Source organism: Megachile rotundata, chromosome 10 (assembly GCF_050947335.1).
Source record: "Megachile rotundata isolate GNS110a chromosome 10, iyMegRotu1, whole genome shotgun sequence".
Classification (NCBI taxonomy): domain Eukaryota; kingdom Metazoa; phylum Arthropoda; class Insecta; order Hymenoptera; family Megachilidae; genus Megachile; species Megachile rotundata.
Genome location: NC_134992.1, coordinates 12,286,182 through 12,301,969, shown reverse-complemented (window position 1 = coordinate 12,301,969; position 15,788 = coordinate 12,286,182). Strand labels below are relative to the sequence as shown.

The window sequence follows — 15,788 nt, the reverse complement described above, 5'->3', positions numbered from 1 at the left end:
TCATTGCGAGAACCAAGAGCATAACGTGATACGGAACGAAAAAATTTGAAGAGTCGTATGACACGAACGGACAAAAGAGGCATTTTTGATTTGTTGGTCATTTTCGAATGAATTGAAAATGGCGTGTTTTTTTAAATCTTCAAAATGTCTAGGTCTTTCAATTGATAACAGACATCAGTTATAATAACTGCATAGTTGTAGTGTGTTTATTAAAAACTTCTGTGCGAATAAATTTTAGCAAAAAAATAACAGAAGAATTATAAATGGTTTCATTAAAATTCTTTGACGTATCAAGAATATCGAGACAAGATTAATTCCGTGAAGAGGTTAGGAAAAATTTGAAGAGTCGTATGACACGAACGGACAAAAGAGGCATTTTTACTTTGTTGCTCATTTTCGAATGAACCGAACATGGCGCGTTTTTTAAAAGCTTGAAAGCGTCTTTCAATTGAAATTTTTTACAGACAGATCAATTATAGTGTATGCATAGTTGTAGTGTGTTTATTAAAAACTTCTATGCGAATAAATTTTAGCAAAAAAATGAAAGAAGAATTATAAATAGTTTCATTAAAATTCTTTGACGTATCAAGAATATCGAGACAAGATTAATTCCGTGAAGAGGTTAGGAAATTCTGTTCGCCACTCGACTCGAATGATAATCCCCTTTGTCCGATCCTCTTAGAGACGGAAAACTTAATAGCGGAATAATTTCCTAATCATTTATTCCGCTCGGTTCTCCGTTTTTCAACCGCGGACTCGATAGGAAAACAATAGTAATACTATGCGCAGTTTACACGATCTTTGAAAGTAAAAGTGAAGCTATCGTCGTTGCATATAGAAACTATATTTTATCGACGAAGTAATCTTTCAAGCTGTGTCTAATTTAATCGCTAACTGCATGTTCGTAGATTATTTCCATTTTTGTTCATCCTTCTCGCTGGAACAATGATGATGAACTTATTAAACTTTAAATAACGTATAATTACGGCTTCATACGTTTATTAACATACGTGGAGTATATTTGCAATTAATTACTTTTGAACTTATAGTTTCATGAAACAAAAATAGAAATACTGTTACATAGCAATAATTAAAAATAGTAACAATACTTTACGGACGCAAATTTTTAATTTAAGAAATATTAAAAATTTAATTCAAAAACAGGTCAAGATTGCATCATCTCAGCGTTAATGATGAAATTGTTGCAATCAATAATGACACAGAAATAGCAAGATCTAAAACTGACCATCAAAGAATTTCCGTGACAGGAAAATTACGAACAGTGGAAAACTTGTGGTTTAAATAACCGATTGATGGAAAATTCGTGAAAAATCAGCGTGACCGTTGCAGCGGATATTGCCGACGATACACAACGCACACGTGTGCAGCGAGAGGGGAACATCGAAAGCACGATCTGGCGCAAACATGTCGATGCATCGCATCAGTCTCGGACAAAGAACAAAGAATGTAAACACGATAACACGTAGCAACGATCCAGACTGGGCGTACGAAGAACTTTCCCCGTTTGTTACGCTTTTCCCCATAGATAAACGAGCGGCACGCGCTATATGCCAATTACGTAACTTCATTTTCTATGCGACGGTACCTAAAAGATAGCGAAATGTAGGCCAGCTCACCTTTCAAAATTTCGTAATTTTTGACTAACTTTCAAATTTTAGAATTGAAAAATTTGGTAACTGAGAAATTTAGTGACGGGAGATTTGATATCAGAGACATTTAGAAATTTGGTAATGTGGAAATTTTTTAATTTATAAATATAACTAGCAAATTCTGGAATAAAAAAATATCTCCACACGCAGAAATTAAAAAATAATTTTCAACCTATAGACAACCTCAGAGTACCATATGACCCCCATTTTTCGCTATGGTTCCACCCAGGGCCACATGATCTGACAAAGTCCACGGAATGTTCTCGCAAATAAAATACGACCTCCAATTAATGGGTCAAATTTACGCGTCATTTAGTAAGTTATCAACGGTGAGCCACATTTCCTGGAACATTATCAGCCAATACAAATATAAGGGTTTGAAGTTCCAGCAGCGGTTGTAGTTGGAGGCAATTCGTGAAAGCTCACGGTACGTGGGACGGGGCACGTGTACGAAGCCGACTATGACGAGTCTAAAGTGCAGCGAGCGAAAGAAAACAAAAAGCACGGGCATCGCCTATCAGCCAGGGAACAAGATAAGAATGCTATTAGGAAAGAAAATGCAGCTACTAGAGTACCTCTTTGTTTAACGTGCACGGCACGAACCCGTCTCGGCTACGACCTTGTTTTCTTTTTCTCGCTGCCCATTCTCGTGTCTTCATAAACGGTTCGAATATATGCACTTTTATAGCGATGATGGGTAAATTAAGTGCACGCCGAACTCGCGGGCAGCGATGTATATATAGTATGCGATGGTGGGGTTGAAATTTTTAAATTCAGGAAATTAGGATTTGGAAATTTAGAATCAGTCTTCAAATTTAGAAATGTAGAAACTTGAAACTTTTAACTGGCTATTGCTGCCCGTGAGTCCATCGTTTTCCAGTACTATCGTGACACGCAATTATAAGGCTCAACGATCATTTTCGTGCGGCACCAAAAATGGAAACGAATTGAAGCCTGAACTCACCTCGAACCGCTTCTGCGTGTTTGTCGTTCACGAAAACCCGTCGATAATTACACAGCACGCAGTCTAACCTAAGTTTAGTAAAATGTAATCGATTATCCCGTAACCAGTCACGATGTACACGTCAGAGATTCGCGAGGGAAAATTCGGAGATCGTTCACCGACGTGATCGAGCAGAAAAATTAGAGAAGGAAAAAAAAGGTACAGAAACGAAGACAGCTCGACGAACGACTGCACGGCGCGGCAGTCGTAGTGACACTGACAGTGCTTCTGTCATCGCGCTATCACCACATGGTCGCTCGTGGATTCGGCCTCGCGACTTCGGCTATCTTCGGCCGCGCTCGACTCCTTTCTCGAGAGGACACACGATACGAGACGGAGCGAAGGAGAATCCTCGTGGATGAACAGCGAGAGATACAGAAAAAAGATTGACCACCGAGGGAAGGTTGCATTAGCCGGGATAAGAGATGACTTCATTCGGCCACCGAAATACGATCGAACCACTTCACTGGGAGAAAGAGAGAGAGAAAAGGATCAAACAAATCCCTTAAACTTCGAAGGATCAGTCTTGTTTTTAGACGTTCGTGGAAGCGTAAGCAGGAAAGAATATCTGGCATTTCCGTTTCGTTTGCCGAACGCGACCTTTGGTTCTGCCGTTGACTATAGATATTTTGTTATGTATCGACACCTTAACGAAGAATTCATAATATTGTTAATATTGTTACTGTTAAGGATTTCGTCATTCGAATGTATATATTCTTGCGTAAATTTCGAACTGAATCTAACTTAATCTGAAGTATAAATTTACATGTAAAATTCTACTTTAGTAGTTTGGAGATGTCCGATATTATCGATAACGTTCGCTTCAACCGATTCGAACGCGACAAATTTCTCCGTATTTTGTTAATTATTTCAAACGTTGTAAACAACATTTCTCGCGAAATGTTTATCTTGGTATAGTGTTATCGAATACGGAAATGCAGGATTTTTTATGAACGACAGAAAAATAACGTTCTTATCGAGGTGGAAAACAGATATCGATCAAATGACGAAAGATCGAAGGGATTTGCATAGATGAGAAGTGTAATATTGGCGCGCATGCGCGCGCACGTTCGCGGCCACCGCATCTGATTAAAGTAGGCGCCAACTACGAATGAGTCACAGGAATTCGATATCAAAAGTCACAGAATCATTGTACCCGGAAATTCAAAATCGAGCACGTGCCGTTGCGTCACTCGTCCCTTCCCGTCTCAAATGAATCCCAGATGTGTATTCGTGAATTCCACGATCGTAAAAGATTATCTCGGTTGTCGAACCGTTACCTCGATATTAAAAAGGTGGAGAACCTCGAAAGGCCCCCGGTATCGAAATCGTTCAAGCGCTATAAGCCGATTCCCGAGAAATCCAACTGAAACGAGAATTATTTTTCTTCCCGGTATCGTCGTCCCGTTTGCGCAACCGCGTTTGTATTTCACGGGAGCAAACCGAATTACTACGTTGATCTCCTAATTGCTTCTTTCGAAACCGCTATTTCTGTCTTGGAACGTTCATATTTTAACCGGTGGAAGAGAAAAGACACTTAAAATTGGATGTCCTTGTTTTTAGAGTTTCGTGCGTGTTATCTCGGCCCCGCAGCCTTTTCGGGGCTTCCGGAAGTCGAAACGTTATTCTAATGCTTTCGAATTGTTCGACAGACACTGTACCGATAAAGTGTTGAAACACATATTTTTAAATAAATTTACGTTGATGCGTTCGTTGTATACCCTATGTGTTGCATGATCAACTCTATATACAAATTTAAAAAATATCCTTAAAATAGTTAACGCGTTCGTTGCATTATACTCTATATCGCCGTATGATCACCTCTATACATAAATTTAAAAAATCACCAAAAAAAATATCCTTAAAATACTTATAATAACAAAAACTGCGCAACGATGAAAGCAAATGAAATGAAATTTTAAGAACGTAATAATACGCGTATTATGGTAACAGCAAAAAAAATAGCTCCTGTGGATCGTCTCGCAACAAGCCGGCACTCGAACAGATTAAAGCATGTACTAGATCCGCTCGGTTAATGCAACTCCTCTCTTTCAAAGCTCATTTAAGTCAAGCCGACGTAGCCAGCCTCTCTTTACCGCGTCTAGGGCTCTTAATTGAAGTCTGGCCTTTCCTGAGCCTCGGTTAACGATTACCATTGAACACAGTACTCCGTTGTTGGTCGCACGCTGCCTTTTCTATGGGCCTTTCTCGAACTGGCACAGCCGACCGATTGTCTTCCCTCTTCGCAACGATCATCTACACACCTTTGTACGCAATCGAATCGCGCAATTCTCGGGAGCACTCGATTTCCTTGGAACTGTATGGCGTTCTGATGGATACTTTGGGATTTCGAGATTGGGAAACTTGGAGGTTTGGGGATTTTGGGGTATTTAGAGATTTGGAGGTTTCAGGAAATTTGGGATATTGGAATATTTTAAGTTGGAGTTTTGGGACATGTGAGATTTGGGGCATGTGTGATTTGGGATGTGTGAGGTTTGGGAGATGTGAGATTTGGGACGTGTGAGATTTGAGATGTGTGAGATTTGGGATATGTGAGATTTGGGACATATGAGATTTGGGATATGTGGGATTTGGGGTTTATGAGATTTGGGATGTGTGAGATTTGGGACATGTGAGATTTGAGATGTGTGAGATTTGGGATATGTGAGATTTGGGACATGTAAGATTTGGGATATGTGGGATTTGGGGTTTATGAGATTTGAGACATGTGTGATTTGGGATATGTGGAATTTGGAGTTTATGAGATTTGGGATGTATGAGATTTGGGACATGTGAGATTTGAGATGTGTGAGATTTGGGGCATGTGAGCTTTGGGACATGTGAGATTTGGAATATGTGGGATTTGGGGTTTATGAGATTTGGGACATGTGTGATTTGGGATGTGTGAGATTTGGGACATGTGAGATTTGGAATATGTGGGATTTGGGGTTTATGAGATTTGGGACATGTGTGATTTGGGATGTGTGAGATTTGGGACATGTGAGATTTGGGGCATGTGAGATTTGGGACATGTGAGATTTGGGGCATGTGAGATTTGGGATGTGTGAGATTTGGGGCATGTGAGATTTGAGATGTGTGAGATTTAGGATATGTGAGATTTGGGGCAAGTGAGATTTGGGATATGTGAGATTTGGGGCATGTGAGATTTGGGGTACACTAGATTTGAAATATACTAGATTTGGGGTGTAGTAAATTTGGGGTCTAGTAGATTTGGGTTGTAGTAGATTTGGGGTGTAGGTCTTGTGGAGTATAGGACTTGTGGAGTATAGAACTTGTGGAGTATAGAACTTGTGGAGTATAGAACTTGTGGAGTATAGAACTTGTGGAGTATAGGACTTGTGGAGTATAGAACTTGTGGAGTATAGAACTTGTGGAGTATAGAACTTGTGGAATATAGAACTTGTGGCCTAGAATAGCTATGAAATATACCAGCTCTGAAATATAGTACCTCTGAAGTAAAACAGTTCTAAACTATAACAGCCATAGAGTGTATCACCTCTAAACTATAACAGCTATAGAGTGTATCACCTCTAAACTATAACAGCTCTATAGTACATCAGCTCTGAAGTATATACCTTTCGTAGTAACAATTAACAAAGAGATCTCACTCCCCAAAAAAAGACTCCCTATCTCAAAATTGTCCTAAAGACCCAAACGATATTAAGCCAAGTATTCGACACCTTGAACGTGACAAGGCAGAACCGCGAACGTGTAACGCGTTTCTTACAGATGTCCCTGACAGACACCATGCATCACGCTGGTAACACGCTCGAAAGTACTTGGACTGGTCTGTCAGTAGCCGATAAACGCGAGAAGATAAAGACAGAGTGCTCTGCTCGCCACTGTTTTTAGCACCGAACAAAGTGTTCAGAGAAGGGGATGATGCGTGTCCCTCGGGCGCGGTTCACGATCAGAGGTGAACGACACGAATCGCGTTGCCTTTCCTTGTGTAATTTTGGAAATTCCCTGCACGTCATCGGCCCTGTCCCCGTTTACCGAGCTAAGACCGTCGTGTCAAGGCTTTTAGAGCTCGTTGTAGGTCAGTTCTATTACCGATCGCTAAATTGGAGATCTTTGCTGAGAGATTTTCTTTCGACGTTGTTGCTCTTGTGGGTAAAGGCTTTACAATCTGCGGTTTTTGCGTATGCAGTGGATACTTAACGAAAGCTTTATAGAGGAGGTGCTACTAAGGCTAACTTCATACAGGTAATTAAGGTCCTGTTATGGTAGATATAAGAATTATGATAGATACACGAGTTAGGGTAAATATACGAAACAGTGAGCTTTTCTGTACATATCAGTACATTATTTGTTTTAATGTTATAGCTTAGAGTAGTTAGTTTTGACTGACGCATCTGTCAAATAAATCATACGGCAAGGAGTTAACTGATGCATACACCTTATTTTACATCCCACACTTTCTCTAAAAAATGAAGTCGTTCCATCAGTAGCGATAGCCTATAACTCACCATTGTTACAGAACAAATGGAAGAAATTAGAACGTAAAGGAATCCAAGTTAATTTTATAATACCTAACCAGTCATAGATCATGTAATAGATCTTTCCCGATGCAGAACTATGAGTTGCGAAATCGGCTGTCTAGCCTCGAGGCTTTTTAATCGCCCACTTTTCGCCTCAGATGATCGATTAGCTTCGACTGATCGATGAACACGCTCCGTGACGCGCGTAATCGCAAGTCACAGGATAAAACTGCCGCGATTATGTTTAATGGCGTTCGAGAAACACCGCGCTATGCGGACACAACAATTTTCATGCATAAAAACGAATGATATCGTGTGCTGTAGTTATAATTTATAGATAAGGATATTATTCGTCATCTTGTAACTGGTAAGCAAGCACCGTTCATAAATATTTTCTGAGTAACGTTGATTCATCGTTTAGAAAACAGATTCTGTAGCTTTCTTATTGGGAGCGTGATACGGCGGTTTAGCGACGTAGGAATTTAGTAGGAAAACGGTACGCGATCACGCGAATTGTTCGATAATTTCAAGGTTACCTATTTGCCACTTCAGTTTCTGTTCATCGAAATATACCGATAGTTTACGCGGTCTCACATGACAGTGGAATAATTGAATTTTTGAACATTTAAGGTAAAAGCATCAGGGATTGACACTGTACCAGTACTTAGATAACTGCACTTAGATAGGGAGACCCATAGAAAGTCCACAAAAGTCTTCTTCCAAGGCGTACGTTTTTCCATAATTTTGCGAATAAAATTTTTCTACTGCGACAAAATACAAAATGCGTCGCAATTTGGCAAAATTTCAGCGAGTCCTTTGTTCCAACGATATTGGCTCAAATTGCTTGAAATTGAGCAATCGTATCAAGGATCCCCGCAAGGAGAGCGCGTCCTTCGACACGCCGATTTTGGGCCAGCTTTTTATAACGCTAGTACTCCGACTAGTTACCATTGAGCAAGACCCGTTGAGAAACACGTATTTACCATACAAAACCGAAAAAAAATGTTCACGTACAAAATAATCGGTCCGATTATTATGACGAACTTAAACGAAGTCAAGTTCGATCTGGTAGCTCCAAGGTTCGCGAGGAATCGAAAAATGATTGTAAGAAGATGCGTGTGCACGGGGAGGACGTTAAGGACGAAGGATGGAATGGGGAGAGGAAAAAAAAGGAACGGGCGTTAAAGAAAACGCTTGGAGGGCAGAAACGGTCCGTGAATTCCTGAAGAGTGACGCAATCACAAAGGCATTTCCGACTGGTTGCACTTCGGCAACTCCCCCCTACCTCGATGGGAATACCAACATAATCGCGTTCATAATGCAGCTACGTATGTGGACCTCACATAGAGTCCACTTTCCATGAAACACGCTATACTTTCCTTTGTTCTACAAGTTTTTTTACTTTTTGTAATAGAGATATGGGTGTCAAATAAATTAGGTATTGGGTAAAATATTTTAATTTGTATTGTGAGAGTGAAATGTATATGGTATTGGAACATTGGTGGATATCTAGATCAATAGATAACTGAAATTCTGAATGCCTGTATTCCTAATTTTATACATATATTCCGCCGTGCCTAGACTTGTATTTATATATTCTAGATCTATATGTATAATCCTCCATACTAGGTCTGTATATCCCTGGATCTTTGTACCCCTCATCCTAGATCTCTATATACCTCAAGCTAGATCTATATACCCTTCAAGCTAGATCTCTATACCCCTCAAGCTAGATCTATATACTCCTCAAGCTAGATCTCTATACCCCTCAAGCTAGATCTCTATACCCCTCAAGCTAGATCTCTATACCCCTCAAGCTAGATCTCTATACCCCTCAAGCTAGATCTCTATACCCCTCAAGCTAGATCTCTATATCCTTAGACCCCTATACCTCTAAATCCTATACCCCTAAATCCCTACACCCCCAGATTCCTACACACCTTGACCCCTACACCCCTAGACCCCTACATCCCTAGATCCCTACACCCCTAGATCCCTACACCCCTAGATCCCTACACCCCTAGATCCCTACACCCCTAGATCCCTACACCCCTAGATCCCTACACCCCTAGATCCCTACACCCCTAGATCCCTACACCCCTTGATCCCTACACCTCTAGATCCCAACACCCCTAGATCCCCATACCCCTAGATCCTTACACCCCTAGATCCCTACACCCTTAGATCCCTACACCCCTAGATCCCCATACCCCTAGATCCTTACACCCCTAGATCCCTACACCCTTAGATCCCTACACCCCTAGATCCCTATACCTCTAGACCCCCACACCCCTAGATCCCTACACACCTTGATCCCTACACCCCCAGATCCCTATACCCCTAAATCCCCATATCCTTAAATTCCTATAACCCCTAAATCTCCATGAGCCTCCAGATCCCCACATCTCCCAGATCCCTATTCCAAACCCAGTAATCCTCAATAATCCATCTCAAAATGTCCCTTGGAATAAAGAAGTAACCATTCAATCATCATCACTTCTCCCACGAATCAAAGAAAACTATGAGTGTATCCAGTGTCCCCTAATTTCGAATATATTAGATCATAATGAACCGGTTGATACGGTAACGTTAAAAAGGCACCCACGTCCCTTTTGTGTCCCCATTTCGGGCCCCATATAGCGAAGCATGCATATAATGCTTTCACGAAATTGGATACACGTATCGTCCCACGTGGGTCCGAAATGGGCCTCGCACACGGGGTTCCACGACCTCTTTGGTCGAAGAATACACGTACACACCGGCCTTTTATTAAAGGGACGAGCACCCCTTGAATAGGTGGAGCACTTTATCATACCATCAGAGTGGAAGGACGAGGTGGATCCCTTTTGAATTTATAACCATCATCGTGAGACTTAGTTCGAGACTGATTCTTCTTCGTTTCTCGTGCACTGGATGGCCCCCTTTTTGGTACCAGTCTGCCGGAAATCAATTTGAAACGGTCAGAGGATCCTGCGATAGAACGTGTTAACTGACACACGCAGACACGTACGGTGTTTTCAGAAACATTCGCCTTTGACGTAATGGCTATTCTTCGCGTGACAGGGGCCCTCGGCAGGAATGTTAAACATTTTACCGGAGCTCGACGGAGAATGATATGGAAACATTGTTCCTGGAGGAAATCTTAGATCTTTCTTGAGATAACATTAAGGAGGTACGTTATTTCGAGAAGAAATAGTCACGTGCACGGAGACTGCTATTGAATTTTTCGAGAGCATAATACGAGGCTGGTTTTGCAATAGCAAAAGTGTTTTATGTCCATTATCGAAGCTCTTGATTCGCGGAAGCTCCTCTTCCCTGTTAACTGATAATTTAGATAAACTATTCCTTTGTTAGCCGACTTCGTAATCAGACTATTAACCTTCCGTGGGCAAATATTACGTTCTCTTGCTCGTTGTATTTTATCACCTCGTGTAAAATTCATCACGAATTGCGCGAACGTTATATCGCTGCCGGTTACAGGCCCCTAACGAAATGCCGTTAGAGTTGACCTACCGTAGATGAAAGATAATTGTGAGAAACGTACGTCTTTCCCGAAAGAGAATGAATATTCATTGCACAATAAAGAAGACTTTAAATCGTTAGATATTACGAGGGGAGAATCCCCAAAGGTTGCCGAAGACGTAGAAGAGGTCCACGCATAGCATATTGAAGGCACTCTCGAGGGGAAAGTGTTAACGTATTGACGTCACTCGTACGCAAGATATCTTTCCGTGGAATCGACCTCCTTTCGAGGTCGACTACACCGGATTACGGACTCACTATGCTATCCACATAAAAAAAAGAATCTTACGTGGAGAAGCCGAACTACGATTTCAGACCTTTCTGGAAACCTACCTATAAGAGTGAAATATATGTGCTTGGGTCACATATTGCTAAATTTCAAGTCTTTTTTATTCTAACAATATGTTCCAATAATCCCACATATGTACCAATATTCGTAGACCTCCTTATACATCCTCAGAAAAGTCCCTAGACCTCGATAACCACAATGGAAACCCCAGATTAAATGTACCGATGTCCATAGACTTCAACAACCCCATGTACAAAGTCCCCAGATCACGCATGTACCAATACCCCTAGATCTTAGTAACCACAAAGACAAAGTTTCCTGATTTAATACATCGATGTCCCTAGGCCTCTATTACCTCAAGTAAAAAATCCCTCGATTAGCTCTGATGTTCCTAGACTTTAACGAGCCCGAATTAAAAATCCCCAGAATTTACATTTCGTGTTGCAATATCCCTAGGTCGAAATACCAATATTCTAATAACCAATATTCCAAATAGAAATATCCCTAGATCGTAATATCCCTACATTCCAGTACCCTTATGGTATCTAAATCCCCAATGTCCCTAGATTCCGATACTCCTAGATTGAAATATCCCTAAATTCCGAAACTCCTAGATTGAAATATCCCCAGACTCCGATACTCCTAAGATTGAAATATCCCCAGATTACGACACTCCCTAGATTCCGATACTCCTCAATTGAAATATCACCAGATTCCAATACTCCTCAATTGAAATATCCCCAGATTCCAATACTCCTTAGATCGAAATATCCCTAGATTCCGATACTCTTAGAATGAAATATCCCCGGATTCCGATACTCCCTAGATCGAAATATCCCTAGATTCCGATACTCCCTGGATCGAAATATCCCTAGATTCCAATACCCCTAAAATTGAAATATCCCCAGATTCCGACACTCCCTAGATTCCGATACTCTTAGATTGAAATATCCCCAGATTCCAATACTCCTAAGATTGAAATATCCCCAGTTTCCGACACTCCTAGATTGAAATATCCCCAGATTCCGATACTCCTAGACTGAAATATCCCCAGATTCCAATACTCCTAAAATTGAAATATCCCCAGATTCCGACACTCCTAGATTGAAATATCCCCAGATTCCGACACTCCCTAGATCAAAATATGCCTAGATTCCGACGCACCTTGATTGAAATATCCCCAGAGTCCAATACTGGTAAATTAAAATATCCCTAGATCGTAATATCCCTACATTCCAGTACCCATAGAACATCTATCTTCCCAATATCCCCAGATCCCGATACGCCCAGATTGAACTGTCCATTAACTACAAAAGTAAATCTGTCATAAGCGATCTCGTGCACACAGTCCACTGCAATTAATTAAAACCGGAAGATACCGGATCTGGCAGTTTTCTCGGTATTCAAATCATAACGTGTTCACCGTTTCCTGGTAGTCAGACGTCGAAAAAAGAAATCGAGAAACTAGTTCCACACAGCGGCGGAACAAGCGCACACACAGCGACAACGCGCCAGTGTTGGACTCGTTTTTCCCGGTACCGATGTCTCACGGCGAACGCGTAATCGACGTGTTTACGAGGCGTCGCGCGAATAATAACGGCGTGGCGATCTTGCGTGTCGCGGTACAACCTGCGCCGCACGCGACACGTGCGTGGATTTTCATTCATAAATCGCTGGCAAAACTACGAGAGAGGCCTGACGCGGATGACTCATCCGCGCGCTGCACCGAGCCACGCACGAAACCGAGCTAAGCCGGAGATAAAAATCAAAGGTGAATTATGCTAATTCGCGCCGATGGCTGTCGATCGATCGAACATGCTGCTCCCAGATCGGGGAAAATATTTTCGCGGAAGACGGAAGTCGATTGGTCACGAAATACTTCAGGGTTAAGAGAATTCGATATTGGCGGGAAATAATGCGATTTTAAAAACGGGATTAGCAGATATCAACCGTAAGAGTTAAGTTTGTGGAATTCTTTTTAGAATTTCAACATTATTTGCTACTGTTGGCTCCATCATATGTTTATGTTATATGTACAGTACTGGAAATTTAGGTAAATATTTGTTTAAAATTGTTATTTTAAATTGAATACTAAATGAGCCACCTTTCGAGTGCAACGAATTCTTTCGGTACTTAAAAATTTGTAATTTGAAAATTTGACAAGCTCGAAAATTTAATACTAGTCAAAAAATGACAATTTTTAATGTACAATAATTTGTAACTAAAAAAAAATTAAAAAATTATGAATGATTCCAATTAACACCACAAAGCATCAAATGTAGTGAAGAACGTATTAACGAGTATATAAAATGCTAGAAAAATAAATGGTGAAAATTGTAGCGAATCGGAAGGGAGAAAGAAGGCAATGATCTTGGTCACGGAGCTAAGAGGCAGCAGGATGACACCTCTTGCCTTATGACCCGCGTTCATATTGCTCCCACTAAACTTAACCCAGGCCTTCGTTTAACTAAACCCTCTAATTGGTGGGTTAACGAGCGTTAACTCCGGGCTTCCTGTCAGATTTAACTGTTTTCCTTCGGTGTCGTGCACACAAAGCATTCTTAAATTTGCCAGAGAATGGTTTTCCTCCACTCGGGACAGGTTCAATGACTGACATTTGCGAGCAACCTGAGATAGGTTTTTGATTTCTTTCACATTTCGATTGGTATCGTTCTTTTAATATTCAACTTTGCGATTCAGTTTCGATATTACACTATTTTCGATTATTGCGTTTTTTTTCTAACACATGGACGATAAGGAGGCTTTGTTTTTATCGTTAATGATAAGCTGTAGATATAAGGATACTTATCTTCCTTATTCTTGGTCTATTCTGAACAGAATTAATGTAGTAGATAATTAACTGATGCAACTTCGGTAAAAAATGTACAAAATAACCTGATACATATACCACTTTTATGTATGTACCTTCATCTTAAGAACAAAAGAGACCATTGTCGTCCATTTTGGAGAAGACGAAAGTTAAGGCAAATGGCTTTCAAAAGAACTCGAAGGTCTTAATGACATAACATTAGCCGAATAATGTACTGCCTTTGGAACCGCGTAAAACCACTTATATAATTGCACGCAATGAATACGGGCTTTTAAGATCTTTATCTAGTCTGCGCGAGACAACCTTATTGTGATAAAAATATTTCGAGAAAATGACATTAGAGGAGCTATTCGTGTTTGTCTCGAACGTCTAGTTTCAGTAGATGACATTTATCATATTTTATTATAGAGCCCCTCCCTCCCTATGTGGAAATAATAGGTTATTTCGAATATTCTAACTGAATAACTGTAAACTCAAAATTTAGAAAAAAATAAAATTATATCTTAAAATGATTAAGATAAGGAACCGGTATCGAAGGAACGGTGAAATATATGCGGAAGATCGACAGGTAAAATTGAAGATGCTACAACGCGCTTCTTAGAAATTTCAAGCGAAGACGTCATCGCCGACACGGCCTCAATTACGGACTCAATTGTCCGCTATCGCCGTGCAACACTCTCCACTTTCAAGCTTAATTTTTTAATTAACGTTCTATCTCACGTATACCAAAATTCCAGGACCAACAAAAATGTTCGAACTACGTCAAACTACAATTCGAAATACGTCAAACAACGACGCGAATAAAAATTGCAACGATCCTGTCATGAAAGATAAAGTTGTTACGTACGAAGTGCGAGTAAGTTCACGGGTAATTCTTTACTACGAAATTAGGACAATATCGATCGACCTTCGACCGTAACATCTGGATGTACACACGATCGATGTTTCGTTTACATCCACTCGGCAAAACACATGTCTTTTTTACTAAGAGTTCGCGACTCGGTTTTACACGAAATAATATTCCGAGTAAATAAAGACAAAAATTGAATGTTATCAAAAGTGTTTTCGCTTACCATAGCCTTTTCCTCTTTCGTCAGCTGCCACGGGTCAGAATAGTTTGACGTCGGATACATCGAAAACATCGTGTAATTGTGATCTTCGACGATCGTGTCGTAAAAGCCTGCGCTAGGTACACGTTGCGTCATCTGTGAGCGGTTTTGCTTTCAAAACTTCACCACAAGACAAACAAAAAAGAACAAAAAGTAGCTAGTTGTTCCTTCGCGGAAGAGTATTTAACTCGACAGTTTACTTTGAACGCGAGCCAAGAACACTTGCGACGAAACGAAATGGCACGGCACCTTTTTCTTGTTCACCGATGTCACGTTTCGTAAAAGCGTACTACGACCACGTCCGATCGAACTGATCGGACACGTATTAAATCGATAGAGTCTTTTATTTTCCTCGTCACTGTCACGTACAAGTTCAACCATGCAACAACGAGTCAACAACGTAACCGTCTAAGTGTCGTGTGTGCTTACGTATCCCAACTGAGCCCGCCAATGTAACTGGGAAACTATATAGAAAGACAGTCGCTCGACCCCCCACCAATCAGCGTCGAGCGACCACCACGTGACGTCATCGCCATCTTGATTGCTGATTCGCGCGATAGCTCGCGGCCAATCAACGTGTCCCGTGCACACCGAAATACTGTTCGTATCGCGGCGACTTCCACGGAATCGGGTAACACACCACGAAGAACTAGATCCCCTTTTCTAGGTATACTGATCGTTAACTTCGCATAATTTCCCGAACGTAAACCTAATCGAACCAATCTTCATCGTTTAACGGGATATACAGGTTAATTCGAACCGATGCTCGCAGAGTGATTCAATTTTGAGCGGTCATTTTGAGAGCTCGAATCTATCGCACGTCGCGAGATCTAATGGCGCGTTAGAGGCGATGATTTGAATGT

General features: G+C 40.9%; 1 protein-coding gene across 1 annotated transcript in view; it reads right to left on the bottom strand.

Moving 5' to 3' along the window:
* LOC105663103 (transcription factor kayak) overlaps positions 1–15,295 on the bottom strand; it is a 29,341-nt gene extending 14,046 nt beyond the window's left edge. Inside the window, exon 1 of the mRNA XM_012290249.2 lies at positions 14,890–15,295. Coding sequence (XP_012145639.1) covers positions 14,890–15,021 — 132 coding nt within the window. The 5' untranslated portion in view covers positions 15,022–15,295. The remainder of the gene's footprint in view (positions 1–14,889) is intronic.
* Between the last annotated feature and the right edge of the window lie 493 nt (positions 15,296–15,788).